This window comes from Caloenas nicobarica, chromosome 8, assembly GCF_036013445.1.
Source record: "Caloenas nicobarica isolate bCalNic1 chromosome 8, bCalNic1.hap1, whole genome shotgun sequence".
Taxonomy (NCBI): domain Eukaryota; kingdom Metazoa; phylum Chordata; class Aves; order Columbiformes; family Columbidae; genus Caloenas; species Caloenas nicobarica.
Genome location: NC_088252.1, coordinates 29,601,712 through 29,616,445, shown reverse-complemented (window position 1 = coordinate 29,616,445; position 14,734 = coordinate 29,601,712). Strand labels below are relative to the sequence as shown.

The 14,734-nt window shown below is 48.4% G+C and overlaps 1 protein-coding gene across 1 annotated transcript in view; it reads right to left on the bottom strand.

Annotated features, from left to right (window-relative positions):
• Positions 1-14,734, bottom strand: part of CP (ceruloplasmin) — a 21,631-nt gene extending 6,897 nt beyond the window's left edge. Inside the window, exons 1-12 of the mRNA XM_065640536.1 lie at positions 14,506-14,734; positions 8,598-8,842; positions 7,187-7,399; positions 6,508-6,681; positions 5,665-5,919; positions 4,234-4,399; positions 3,109-3,248; positions 2,411-2,551; positions 2,085-2,296; positions 1,349-1,499; positions 627-839; positions 53-260 (exon numbers count right to left, since the gene is read on the bottom strand). Coding sequence (XP_065496608.1) covers positions 53-260; positions 627-839; positions 1,349-1,499; positions 2,085-2,296; positions 2,411-2,551; positions 3,109-3,248; positions 4,234-4,399; positions 5,665-5,919; positions 6,508-6,681; positions 7,187-7,399; positions 8,598-8,842; positions 14,506-14,660 — 2,273 coding nt within the window. The 5' untranslated portion in view covers positions 14,661-14,734. The remainder of the gene's footprint in view (positions 1-52; positions 261-626; positions 840-1,348; positions 1,500-2,084; positions 2,297-2,410; positions 2,552-3,108; positions 3,249-4,233; positions 4,400-5,664; positions 5,920-6,507; positions 6,682-7,186; positions 7,400-8,597; positions 8,843-14,505) is intronic.

Below are 14,734 nucleotides of genomic sequence, written 5' to 3'. Positions count from 1 at the left end.
GGTTCGGAGAAATGAGTTCCTCCTTTGCTTTTTTGCTTTTTTTCCCAAGTACCTTTCCTCATGGTATTGATGCCGCTCAAATTCCCATGTCCTGTTAGGAGAATAGTCCCATTCCACTTCCACTGCAGCAATGTAGTACGTCTTTTCATGCAAATACATAGACAGATCCACATTCCACCAGTGGCATTGTTTCACTTTGTAATTCTGTTTCATGCCCCCCGTGTAGTGATCTGTTGTCAGGCACGACACTTCAAAAACTCCTAGAGATCATACAAGAAACAGACTTGAGGACAGAAATCTGTTAGTAGTAGATATTGAGATTGTATTACCTATGCTGATTTAGTGTTTAGAGGCTGAGACACAGGGTGTTGCTCATACAATTCTTTGTGGAGTATTACTTGTAGTAATAAAATTCAGCATACGTAGGAGCTAGAAAAATTAAGGCTTTAGCATTAAGAGCTTATGTCCTATGAACGCAAGTTTGCTGCCCTTCAAACACAGCTGTTCACAGTTTTAGCACCCAAAGGATCAAAATGTCAGCTATTTAAAGCTTGTCTCTAAGCATAAAATATTCACAGGTAAACAGTTTCTAAACTAGTAACAGGATTTTTAAAGAAGACATTTACCTTCAGAATCAGGCTTCATAATGGCTGTAAGAAATGTATGTGGAAACAGATTTGCTGTATCCCTTCTTGTGCCTTTAGCTGTGAATGTGTTTTCTGAAAAGTATATCCCATGGACATCAACTTCTGAGCCCAAGCCCATCAAATGCCAGGAAACCACGCTTCCTTTACACATCTCGAGGCCAGGCTGGTTTCCGTACATATAACCATTAATAGCTGTAGAAAATTTGAGGAAGCAAAACCAACCTCGATTAACACATTACTTAACTCTGCAATACAGATTAAGTAATACATACTTCAGATGTAATGTGGTGCCTTAGACTGACAGAAATATCAATAATGCTTTGTTACATCAGCAAAACTAGAGAATCAAGTCAGGCTAAATGACTTTTAAAACCACATTTGAAAACAACTTCTAACTGTTCTCATTTTCAATGTCTAAAGCACAGGTAGCTCACTTGACTAAACCTGGCTGGAAAGGCTTGGCAAAAAAGGACCTGAGTAAATGCTCAACTGCCACACAAGACACTGAACAGCTGGCATTGTATTTTGAACTACCACGTTTGGCTGAAATGGAATTGCATTCAGACGTGGTTTTGTATCCAACGGAAGGGAATGAAATGTCTCTGTCACCGTACAGCTTCCTAGTCTCCAACATGAGATCACAAAAGTAAAAACCTTGTGGCAAAAATGAAAATTTGAGTAACTAATAATAATTTTCTTACAGTGCATTTTGTTAGACTCTTGGAAGTCTTCATCATCTTTGTCGATTTTATTAGGATTTAGCGTAAACATCAAAATATTGTCATCCAAGTACCAGCTCAGGTTCTCATCAAATACTGTGGCAAGCAGAAAAAACTCCATATTCACATTTTTCTGTTGAGAAGAAATAGCACAAAGTAAAATAGAAACAAGCGAATAGAAAATGTCAGGAAAAAATTCTGTGCGCATAATAATTTACAAGGATAATTCACAACGTAGAATAGATGCTTACACTGATACTTCATTCTGACAATCTCAGAGCTCACTATTTGCTGTATCTGGTGACTAGATATCGGCTGCTGATGCTGCTTCTAACACCAGGAACCACCTCCAGAAATGAACACGTATTTTGGTCTTTAAAGCGTCTACACTTTTCTAGTGATTTTCATCCTGAGACTCGAGTGCCAGCATTGCTCACTGCGAAGGTGGTTTGACAGCATAGTGTCTACCTGGAGCCAGACTGATTTTGCTATTTTTTAAAAAAACAACCAACCAAAAAAAAAAACCCAAACAAACAAAACTCAAGCCCACTTTCTTCATTTTATGTATTCCCCTCAGCACGCGGGTGAGAATGCGATGTGGAGAGGAGGCGGCGCTAGAGCGGTTGTCAACGCGGCCGCCCTGAGGGTGCAACTCAGGAAGAAGCAGCAGATTCAGCTACAACGATGCAGATGGTTCTGCTTTTCCTCTCTGACTGACCTGTTTCCCCGAAGGAAGCAGAGATCCTTTCCTGCACACCAGGAGAGGACCCACGAGGCCAGAGCTGGTGTCTCTGACCGCATCCACGGCTGAGTAGTACAGCCACGTTAAACAGTCTGGATCCTGGTCTGTGGGGCCCACGTCTTCTAGGACGTTCCACTCATATGTAAATGTAGCACCAGGGCTCACATGAGAGGCTGGAGAGTCAGTACCTATTAAAGAAATCAACATTAGGAATTCTGCCTAATGAACATCCTTTATTTTATCACTTTTACTACAACAACAGCCTGTTCTCTGGCGCCTGCAGGACGCCGTCCATGGCCCACCTCTGGAGGAGGCACCGTACGATGCCCCCTCGTTGCTCTTGCGGTAACTCACGCCGTGGGGCTGGATGCTAAACGGGCGGCTGGCATTGTTTCGGAAGGTCACCCTGATGGTCTCGCCCACTTCAGCCTTGATAACAGGTCCTAGAAAAGAGCACATGGTCTACTTGTGAGATGTTTCTATGAAGCGACGTACAGATCACCACGGGCTTACCGCAATCAATGGCTGACTGCATGGGGAACTGCCCCCGGGCCGGTGTGGCCACAGACCAGGTCCCTGGCACGCGGCCTGAACCACCAGTCCCAGTTCCTCATGGAGGTCCAGTGACATGCAGGACAGTTCTCTTTGGAAAGGAACCTACAGAGATCAGCACCAACCTCAGACTCAGTGCAGAGCCACGCCAGAAGCAGCCAGGTTATCAATAGGGCTAGACCTAGAGCCTGGCCTTGAAATTCAGAGCCTGACCTTCAGAGACCACGGCGTATTCCCCCAGGCAAGCTGGGGACCACCACGGCATTGCCTTTAGGAGCTTCTTACACCCTCGGGTGTCTCCTGGAGGAAGCCACAGGCAGCAGCATCTGCAGGAGGCAGGGAGAGCCGAGAGCCCTCCCTTGGAGCCGGAGGGGACTGCGGACAAGCTGGTGGAAGTGAGAATTTATTCTCATAAATCTTTGACATGAAATAATTTTAGATATCTTACCTAAGAGTCCAAGATGTGCTTCCTCTGCAAGTCTTTTTTTATGTTCAGTGAAAGAACCGTCTGTGTATTCTTTGTAAATAGCTTTTTTATAAGAGCCACCAATTCTCATTTCACTTTGTTCAAAAAATACGCGGGATTCACTGTGTAGAAGAAGTTGCAACAGATACAAACAGTTCAGGTCATAATACTCAGCTTTATAAACTCAGTCAGGACCTCAACCCTATCTTCTGAGGAATGATAGCCTGAGTTGGTCTTTTGGGTCTCCTTTCAGTCATCTGGCCACGCACTTACACGCAGCCTCGTATAAGGATGTGCAGGAATCCACTATCCTTCACTAACTTCTCTTTAAGAAAAAGACACTCTGCTGTGTTGCCTTTATAAAGCCAGCAAGCTCAGAGACTCACCAACAATGATTTCTAGTCAACATGTTGTAACCTGAAGTTTATTATTTTATTAAAAGTTATAAATAATTCAACAACAGTAGATTAAAAAAGCAAGAATATGTAACATCTAAATAAAAAGTGAGAATATTTAGTCCACACTTTTTAGTCTACACTTTTACCCTTCATAAAAGGACCTTTCAGGTTTTTACAAGCACTATTCGAACAATGAATTGTGCCCCGTCCCTTGTGGAGCAGGTAAAAGTCTTTAACCCACAGATGAAAAATCTGAGGAATCAACATACCCAGTGGATTGATCCAGATCTTAAATATCTAAATGCAGAGCAAAGGGCAAAGCCACCTCATGCAAGTTTTTCGCTAGCTGAGATGCTGTTAGCATGATTTTAATCAGCTAAGGAGATGATCATGAATTCCTGGCTTTGTTCTCTAACCCAGAATAATAAACCACCTTGAATCATCAGAGGTCACTGCCCACATAAGACATTATGATTCGTCTTCATCCCAGTGAAATCACTAATATTACAGCAAAATCTACAGTAAGACTGCAAGGAAAACAACAGATCTAATTTGGTCCGATGTTTATGCTGGCATTAATATTTAAGCAGGGGTGAGGATAATGAGAAATTCTATTTAAAAGTCAGATCTACCATATGGTTTACCTCATTTAGCACATTTATATAAATTCTGCTTGGAAAGTAAAACTTCTTTAATTAGAAGCATCTACCTGTCAGCAATCAATTCTTGTCCTGTAAAGTGGTTCATTGCAGATGGGCCATAATTCCAGATGATCTCTTCAGCAGCAATGAAGTACTGTCTTATCTTTGTACTCTCATTGTGAACTGTTGTGGATTTCCTACAATCGTTTACTTTAAAAAGGGCCTGCATACCACCTGGAAAAAATGAGGAGGTAGAGAAAACTAGGGAGAAGGAACGGCACTTTGTTTTCTCTTTCCCTGCTTCCAATAGCTCTTCTCTTCCCTGGAGAATTGCCACACCACTGATGGATATGTATGGATATGTAAATCACAAATAAGGGAGAGAAATGACATAAAGGAATGGATGGCAGCTGAACTAGGCCGCAGAAGCACAGTGAGGGTGCTGAGGGTGGGCAGACGGGTGAGGTGACGTGCACCCTGCGCCGCTGCAGCTGCCGTGGGGCTCCGGGGCCGGGCGGGTGGGAACCGCGCACCGGTGAGCGCGGCAGTCCCAGCCGGGTGCCCCGGACACACCGGCTTCTCTCGGTCTAATCAACCACCCACCTGTGAAACTCCTGCGGCTCAGCATGCAGGAGAAAGGCCTGACAGCAAATCTGCTTGCTGGAGATACAAATAATATGATCAAGAGAGCCCTTCTTACAGCTATGGATTAGGTCAATTTGTAGGATTTAAGTCTTGCCCAGAATGCTTCAACCACATCAGGATGTTGCCTGATGCGATAGCTATTTCAAGACTTGTAACCTCTGTGTAGTTGAATCTGTAGGTTAAACGTACCCCTTTTTTATCAGAATTTTCAAATCTTGAAGAATGATTTTGAGTTCTGTGTTCCTTCCCATTTGTGTGACAAATTACTTCTCTAACTCAGTTGCAGGGATATAGATCACGGAAAAGTGGTATATTGGTTGTGGAAAAGTGTGGAATTAGCTTCTAAGTATTTCATACCGTTAACAAACACTGGAAATACAGGAAGATACAGGGAAGAGAAACACAGACCATCTCTGCCTCTTGGCCAATGCACTTTCAGAACATCTCTGTCAGCAGGCTGGTTACCCTGCCCGTCCTGCGCCCCTTGCCCAAACGGGGAAATGTTGGCAAACAGAAAGTTGTGACTAATTACCTTCAGTAAGAAACAGACATCATGCAAATGTTTGTCTAAAGTTGAGGCTCGCAGAAGTGCAGCTGTGCCAATTGCTGCCAACTGACAACGATTTCCATTACAGACAAGAATTCCTTGATTTCCGTGGCTACATGCTCAAACCCTTCTAATATACTTCTAGGCATTTCAATTACTTCGAGAGTTTTGTTACCAAGAGGAGAACATCATCTGGGATATAACTGGGTCAGGAGTACTGCTGAAGTGACTCAGTAAGCTGTTAGCTCGAGCCAAAAAAAAAAAAAAAGAGAAGAAGAAATTCTGATCACTGGTATTTATTCTGTACCTTGGATATGGTCGTTCACTTGGCAGCTGAGCAGCCATTCCCCAGGAGTCCTTGGTATCATGACGGCATCAACAAATGTGGCTGGGAAGAGGTTGATGGTGTCAACTCGATGATGCCTTTCTATTAAGGTCTGTCCATGGAAGTAGGCTGAATGGATATCAGCTTCATTACCCATGCCAAAAAGATGCCATTTCACCTTATCTTCCACACACATGGTGAGGTCTGGGAGGTAACCATACATGTACCCATTGATTGCTAAAAGAAATGTTATTTATGACAGTTACTTTCACAGACCTTAGGATCTTTTCTTCAAAAGCAGGTGTCATACAACTATTGCTCTGTTCTTCAAAATAAAAAGAGAGTCAAAACAAAACTCTGCGCCTTTGAAAGGGACAGACACACACTTCAGCTGCACAACCACCTGCACGACCAGCAGCTCCTGCTATGATTCTGGATTCCAGGTTAGAGCCAAAGGTATCGTCTTTGTTGATGCTAACAGTAAAAACTGTTTTTCTAGACTGCAATACATAGTACAGAGTTCAGGACTAAGAAACAGAACAAAATAACACAACTCTGTGTAAAGAGCCTCGGAACTTATACTGGCAAATATGTTCTTGGCCCCTAAGAATTTTATATTAGAACTCCAAAGGTTTGACTGTACAATACTTGCCATCACTTTTTTGTTTTGTTTTGTTTAAATGGATCTTTTTTAAGCTTCCAAGAAAAAGCCCCACTTAAAAAAAAAAAAACAACACCCTACAGTTCATCTTTAAAAGAGATAACACATTAAAATATTACTTCACCATGCCAGTGACAAGCAACATTAATGTAACGTTCTCTCACAGTGCATTTTATTGCTTTCCTGGAAGTCCTCATCATCTTTGTCAACTTTGGAAGGCTCAGAGCAGTATGTCCTGATATTATCCTCCAGATACCAACTGAGATTTTCATCCATCACAGAAAACATGAGGATAAATTCTGCATCAAAGCGTCTATCACTGTCCTTATTCATTGTATCTGAAAAAGAAAGCAGTATATTCAGAGTCTTTGGCAAGTGCTACCTTTTCATCAGGTTTAAGTGCAGTATCAGTAGGGGTCATCACTGTTTACTTCATATTTTGCCACCTTTCTTGAGTAAGTATACACATAAACTTACAGACATGCTCAGAAAACAAAAAATGGTTTTGATAGATACTATAAAATTACTAAGAGTAAATACTGTATGCGATCAGATTTCAGTAGATCTCTTTCTCATACCGGTATTTACATAAACTTTTGCACCACTAGCATGAACACATCTCACCCATGTGGATTTGTGGACAAAGCATTCTGCAAATTATATTCGCTGTCACACCCAAAATCAAACTACTTCCTATACTATCGAAGGGCAGCTAATTGAGAAAACAAAAAGCTGCTTTTTCAAAATTAACTGTAACCTTCTCTTCTTCCAGTAAATTATTTTCCTGAAATGTATCAATAACCATTAGCAATCACCTTGCACATGCATTTATTTACGGTTTACCTTTCCTGCAAATGATTAAAGGCCCAACAAGCCCTGAGGCAACATCTCTGGGAGCGTCGATGTGGGAGTGGTACACTCTGGTTATGCAGTCTGCATCTCCCTGCGCGGGACCCTGATCCTCCGTCACCTCCCACGTGTAGGTGAACTGGCCTCCAGGCTCCACAGCATCATCTCTCTTCTGCAAACCCTTGGTGTTGTCGGGGTACAGAGCACCTGAGGAAAGCCACACAGCCACCCTGAGCACAACAGCTGCACAGTGTGGGGTCAGGGTAGCACCTGCCGTGCTTTACAGTCGACTTCATGTTGCAGTAACATGGACTGAACATCTGAATACAGGTAAAAAAAAAATATTTAAAAATTAAGGGGCCCCTTCATTTGCCTTTGAATTCCATGGGAGTGCTTCCACTTAGTGGCATATGAAATTTATTTCTTAATTTATTAGGAGAGCACTACATACTTCTGATAAAAAGACAACAACTCCAATATTTGTACACTTGTTAAATATTAATCTTGGAAACTGTTCTAAAATATTGCATATGTCCTCAAGGAATACAGGTGTTGCTGGAATGAAAGCAACAGGAAAAAAAACCCCCCCACACAAACATTGTTCCAAAAAGTGTAAGTACTGCTACATAACACACTGTTCTGCTCCCACAGAATGCATCTATATCGAGCCACGTACTAGTTGTAATGAAAAACTTCATGAAATATTAGAAGTTAGGCTGATACTTCATAAATTCTAATGAAAAATTTTTAAAGACTGCTTTTGAGACAACATCATATTCTCAACAATTCTCTGCCTGTTTTTAAGTTCCACTAATAGAACTTTCAACAGCCCCATTCTGGTGCCAGCTGGTGCAGAAAATTCCACATCACCCGCATGTGGCAAGTACAGCTATTGCAAGCGCAAATCATCACTAATCCCAACGGCACCCCTGCGATACACCTTAAAGTCCGCCAGACTTCTACCGCATTAATTTATTACTAAGCAGTAGCTGTTTCTCCATTTTAAGAATTTTCTGTGTATCTTATCTAGAATATACACAAATTTAGTGTTAAGAATTTGGAACTGTAAGTTATCCCTGTCAACAATATCTTTTTCACAACAGCATCAATTTTTTCTTTAGATATCTTCAACACCTGCATCTCTTATATATGCATTTATATACTTATTTCAGGTGAAATATACTTTAATTTCAGGGGAAATGTTGATCTAAAATGCCTTCTTTATGAATTCCGCTTTTTGCTCTTGAAAAAATTATCAAACTTCTTAGGTCCTGTTTTAAATGGACTGCAGCGTGTTTCAAACCGTTGGCTTGACTGGTCCTCTCTTTGATGAGAGAATATCACTTACACTTGGAGGAATTATTAACTTTTGATATATTCTGGCACAGAATGGAGTCAAGCTTACCTTCATTTTCCTTTGTGTATGTTACACCATGTGGATGCAGCGTGTAGTTTCTGGAAGCAAAGTTCTTCAAGTGAATAATAATGGAATCTCCAACTTCTCCCTTGATGATAGGGCCTAAAAACCCCAGCCAGGAAGGTTTGTCAACTGCCACGTCATACAGATGGTTGGTGTACTGTGTGTAGACGGCCTTCTTGTACGTGCTTCCGATCCTGTGTGGTCCTCTTTGGAGAAAGACTCCGGCCTGCCTGGAAGGAGAACGCACAAACACATCTGCAGTGTCAGCTACTCAATTTACATTTGAATGGTGTTAATTAGCAGGGTCCCAAATGAAGGCCAGGCCTCCACAGCACTGCGCACAACTACATCTGTGTTTAGGAGCAAATACGTCTCTCATCATAAAGAATTAGGCTCCCATATGGAGATTAAGTATTACGTACCAACCTGAATTTTTTCTACCTATTTTGCAGACTGAAGATATGGGTATTGATACAATTTCAGGCAAACTAGAGACCATGTGGACAAGGCAAATAATAGTCCTAATTGCTCAAAACTTTTGTACCGGTATGCCTAAATTGCTGTATAATTTTCCATGGCCTGTTAAAAATGATAATTTCCATCACCACGCTATTACATCGACTGCATAGTCCTTGCTCTGTTGCAATGAGGAGCAGACTTTTCAGCTGTAAAATATATTTAAGATGTCTGGACATGAGCAGAACTACAAGGTGCTACTAAAATCCAGTGTGTGCACGAGGGGGGCACATGCAGAGTGCTGAAATGAGGGAGACCAAGCGCTCAGCTCGCTCACCAGCCACGGATGAACAAGAATCACACCCTCAGAGCTTGATATGGATTTACTCTAATAAAGTCTCATTTTCACACATTCAGCCCAAGAATATACAAACAGGTTACATGCCAGCATTATTAATGACATTAAAATTGATTATACTAAAAATGAGAGCTTGGTTGGTGAGAAAACAGCCTAAGCCACGAGTGAAACTGAGCCTGCTGGAGATGGTATTTCCAGCCACAACAGCAAGAGAAACTGCCGGCGCTGGTTGTTCACACCGCTGATGCTGTCGGCCCAAACTGCCACAACAAACCCTGCGGTTTCTGTGCCCAGTGCAGGGGGACGAGAGGTGGGAGGAACCTGCTCCAGGAGTGGCAGCCCCGGCACACACGGCACCCAACGCTGCCCCGGCACACACGGCACCCAACGCTGCCCCGGCACACACGGCACCGCTGCCCCGGCACCCACGGCACCCAACGCTGCCCCGGCACACACGGCACCACTGCCCCAGAACACACGGCACCGCTGCCCCGGCACACATGGCACCCAACGCTGCCCCGGCACACACGGCACCACTGCCCCGGCACACACGGCACCCAACGCTGCCCCGGCACACACGGCACCGCTGCCCCGGCACACACGGCACCACTGCCCCAGCACACACGGCACCCAACGCTGCCCCGGCACACACGGCACCACTGCCCCGGCACACACGGCACCCAACGCTGCCCCAGCACACACGGCACCCAACGCTGCCCCGGCACACACGGCACCCAACGCTGCCCCGGCACACACGGCACCGCTGCCCCGGCACACACGGCACCACTGCCCCAGCACACACGGCACCCAACGCTGCCCCGGCACACACGGCACCACTGCCCCGGCACACACGGCACCCAACGCTGCCCCAGCACACACGGCACCCAACGCTGCCCCGGCACACACGGCACCCAACGCTGCCCCGGCACACACGGCACCGCTGCCCCGGCACACACGGCACCACTGCCCCAGCACACACGGCACCCAACGCTGCCCCGGCACACACGGCACCCAACGCTGCCCCGGCACACACGGCACCACTGCCCCGGCACACACAGCACCACTGCCCCGGCACACACAGCACCCAACGCTGCCCCGGCACACACAGCACCGCTGCCCCGGCACACACGGCACCCAACGCTGCCCCGGCACACACGGCACCACTGCCCCGGCACACACAGCACCGCTGCCCCGGCACACACAGCACCCAACGCTGCCCCGGCACACACAGCACCGCTGCCCCGGCACACACGGCACCCAACGCTGCCCCGGCACACACGGCACCCAACGCTGCCCCAGCACACACGGCACCCAACGCTGCCCCAGCACACACGGCACCCAATGCTGCCCCAGCACACACGGCACCGCTGCCCCGGCACACACGGCAACCAACGCTGCCCCGGCACACACGGCACCCAATGCTGCCCCGGCACACACGGCACCCAACGCTGCCCCAGCACACACGGCACCCAACACTGCCCCGGCACACACAGCACCCAGCGCTGCCCCGGCACACACGGCACCCAATGCTGCCCCGGCACACACGGCACCCAACGCTGCTCTGGCACACACGGCACCACTGCCCCGGCACACACGGCACCCAACGCTGCCCCGGCACACACGGCACCCAATGCTGCCCCGGCACACACGGCACCCAACGCTGCTCTGGCACACACGGCACCGCTGCCCCGGCGCAGCAGTCGCCCGATTTCTCATCTTGGTTTCATATTCCCAGCCCGTCACACTGTGAAGCAAGTCAATACTGCCCAAAAATGCAAAGTATTTCCCACAAGGCTGAGCATTGTTTGAGCATGTGGGGAAGGAATTGTTTGTATCTTGGCAAGCACAGAATCTGAAGTGTATTTAAAATGCCAATTCAGAGCTCCATGAAACTTCGAGAGCATGAATTTAGTTGCAAAGGCTCAGTTACCGGTAGTCTGAGTGCATGAAGCTTTTTAGTCACAAACTAAATCAAACAAATAAGTTATGGCTCTTCTAGGACTGTTCAAACCACTACCATTTAATTGTAGACTATTCCTTTCAGCAGATACACCGCGCTGTTCCCTGCCTCTATAAATATCGGTCCCTGCACAAGCACAGCCTCACAGCTGAAGGGTTCAGGAGAGGAGGAATCAGAGAAGCTGGAAATGAACGGTATGTTAAAAGGGACCAGACCCATTGCAGGCACACAAGCGCTGAAAAACTGGGATTAATTTAGCATTCTGCAGTTGTCACAGAGCAGACAAAAGCAGTGAAAGGGCAGTGAACAGTGGTGGCTTGTCTGACAACACAGCTCTGCGATTTCCAGACGAGCTGCCCTCCTTCCACACTTACCAGAACTACCAGCCTGCTGAATCACCGCAGGCTGTGTCCTGCACACTGTGTTTACGAGGAGAAAAAAAAATCGAGGGCTTCACCTCATGCCTGATGGAAGGGCAGATTATGGCTGAGACATTGTTGACTCTCACTAGAGAAAACAAACCACAGGAAATCTCCCAATCCCTCATCTACAAACTAAATAAGAACGGTATTTTTGAGATTTTTCTAATTTCTGATTTCTCTCTTCATTGTTTTTATCTTAGTATCATCTAATATTCTTTTAAAGGCACTGAAAAAAATGGAACATTTTTTCTCTCTCAAATCTTTATCTGATACCTTTTACGTTCAGGTTTTCTTTACTGATTATTCATATCTTCAGGGTGCTCCCCTCCTCCTCACTGTACGTATCCCCCCCGCATCGCCCTGACTGCACAGGACCCTCCTGGCCCTGTACCAGCCACAGGCCCTTTGGGACACAGGACCCTCCTGGCCCTGTACCAGCCGCAGGCCCTTTGGGGCACAGGACCCACAGGACCCTCCTGGCCCTGTACCAGCCGCAGGCCCTTTGGGACACAGGACCCTCCTGGCCCTGTACCAGCCGCAGGCTCCTTGGGACACAGGACCCACAGGACCCTCCTGGCCCTGTACCAGCCGCAGGCCCTTTGGGGCGCAGGACCCACAGGACCCTCCTGGCCCTGTACCAGCCGCAGGCCCTTTGGGACACAGGACCCTCCTGGCCCTGTACCAGCCGCAGGCTCCTTGGGACACAGGACCCACAGGACCCTCCTGGCCCTGTACCAGCCGCAGGCCCTTTGGGGCACAGGACCCACAGGACCCTCCTGGCCCTGTACCAGCCGCAGGCCCTTTGGGGCACAGGACCCACAGGACCCTCCTGGCCCTGTACCAGCCGCAGGCCCTTTGGGACACAGGACCCACAGGACCCTCCTGGCCCTGTACCAGCCGCAGGCCCTTTGGGACACAGGACCCACAGGACCCTCCTGGCCCTGTACCAGCCGCAGGCTCCTTGGGACACAGGACCCACAGGACCCTCCTGGCCCTGTACCAGCCGCAGGCCCTTTGGGACACAGGACCCTCCTGGCCCTGTACCAGCCGCAGGCCCTTTGGGGCGCAGGACCCACAGGACCCTCCTGGCCCTGTACCAGCCGCAGGCCCTTTGGGGCGCAGGACCCACAGGACCCTCCTGGCCCTGTACCAGCCGCAGGCCCTTTGGGACACAGGACCCACAGGACCCTCCTGGCCCTGTACCAGCCGCAGGCCCTTTGGGGCACAGGACCCACAGGACCCTCCTGGCCCTGTACCAGCCGCAGGCCCTTTGGGACACAGGACCCACAGGACCCTCCTGGCCCTGTACCAGCCGCAGGCCCTTTGGGACACAGGACCCACAGGACCCTCCTGGCCCTGTACCAGCCGCAGGCTCCTTGGGACACAGGACCCACAGGACCCTCCTGGCCCTGTACCAGCCGCAGGCCCTTTGGGACACAGGACCCTCCTGGCCCTGTACCAGCCGCAGGCCCTTTGGGGCGCAGGACCCACAGGACCCTCCTGGCCCTGTACCAGCCGCAGGCCCTTTGGGACACAGGACCCACAGGACCCTCCTGGCCCTGTACCAGCCGCAGGCCCTTTGGGGCGCAGGACCCACAGGACCCTCCTGGCCCTGTACCAGCCGCAGGCCCTTTGGGACACAGGACCCACAGGACCCTCCTGGCCCTGTACCAGCCGCAGGCCCTTTGGGGCACAGGACCCACAGGACCCTCCTGGCCCTGTACCAGCCGCAGGCCCTTTGGGACACAGGACCCACAGGACCCTCCTGGCCCTGTACCAGCCGCAGGCCCTTTGGGACACAGGACCCACAGGACCCTCCTGGCCCTGTACCAGCCGCAGGCTCCTTGGGACACAGGACCCACAGGACCCTCCTGGCCCTGTACCAGCCGCAGGCCCTTTGGGACACAGGACCCTCCTGGCCCTGTACCAGCCGCAGGCCCTTTGGGGCGCAGGACCCACAGGACCCTCCTGGCCCTGTACCAGCCGCAGGCCCTTTGGGACACAGGACCCACAGGACCCTCCTGGCCCTGTACCAGCCGCAGGCCCTTTGGGACACAGGACCCACAGGACCCTCCTGGCCCTGTACCAGCCGCAGGCTCCTTGGGACACAGGACCCACAGGACCCTCCTGGCCCTGTACCAGCCGCAGGCTCCTTGGGACACAGGACCCACAGGACCCTCCTGGCCCTGTACCAGCCGCAGGCCCTTTGGGGCGCGGGACCCAGCGGCACCTCTGGCTCCTGAGAACGGCCACTGCCAAAGGACGTCTGAACAGGAACCTGTGCCCAGCAGGAAGGGCCTACATTTGTCAAACTTCTCCACTTAAACTATAACAGCAAAACCCTTCTCTGTTCAGCACCAGTACCTTAGCCATTCACAATTAAATATCATTAGACATTCAGGGTCTTTTTCTAGTCTCTATGTAGTAAATATGTCATGCTAACAAATTCACAAAAAAACCTGCATATTCCAATGCTTTTAATCAGCAGACCATTGGAATTCAATTCTCAAGCAAGCCAGGAAAGAAAAAGGAAAAAAAAAAAAAAAAGAAAAAAAAATTCTCTTGTAAGTCTGACAGAAAAATCCCCTGACACCAACACGATTCATTTCAGTGCCTGCACCAGGTTTTCAGTCTGGTCCTGGTGTCCAAAGCAGACAACGCTGTAAAACCGAACTCAGTGTAAACTGTTTTACTTACTCTTCTTCTGCAAAGAGCTGTCCAGACACGATGTTTGTGTTGCCAGGCGCATAGTTCCACACGGTCTCTGTAATGCCGATGTAGTACTCCCTGCTCACTGCCCCGGTGCGGCAACAGCAAGAAACCAGCAAGCAGCTTAGGAAGAATTGCTTCATTTTGCATTCATGAGCCTCGTGGAAAATGTGAAATAAAAACACAAGACCGACACAAGCAATTTCCCTTTATAAGT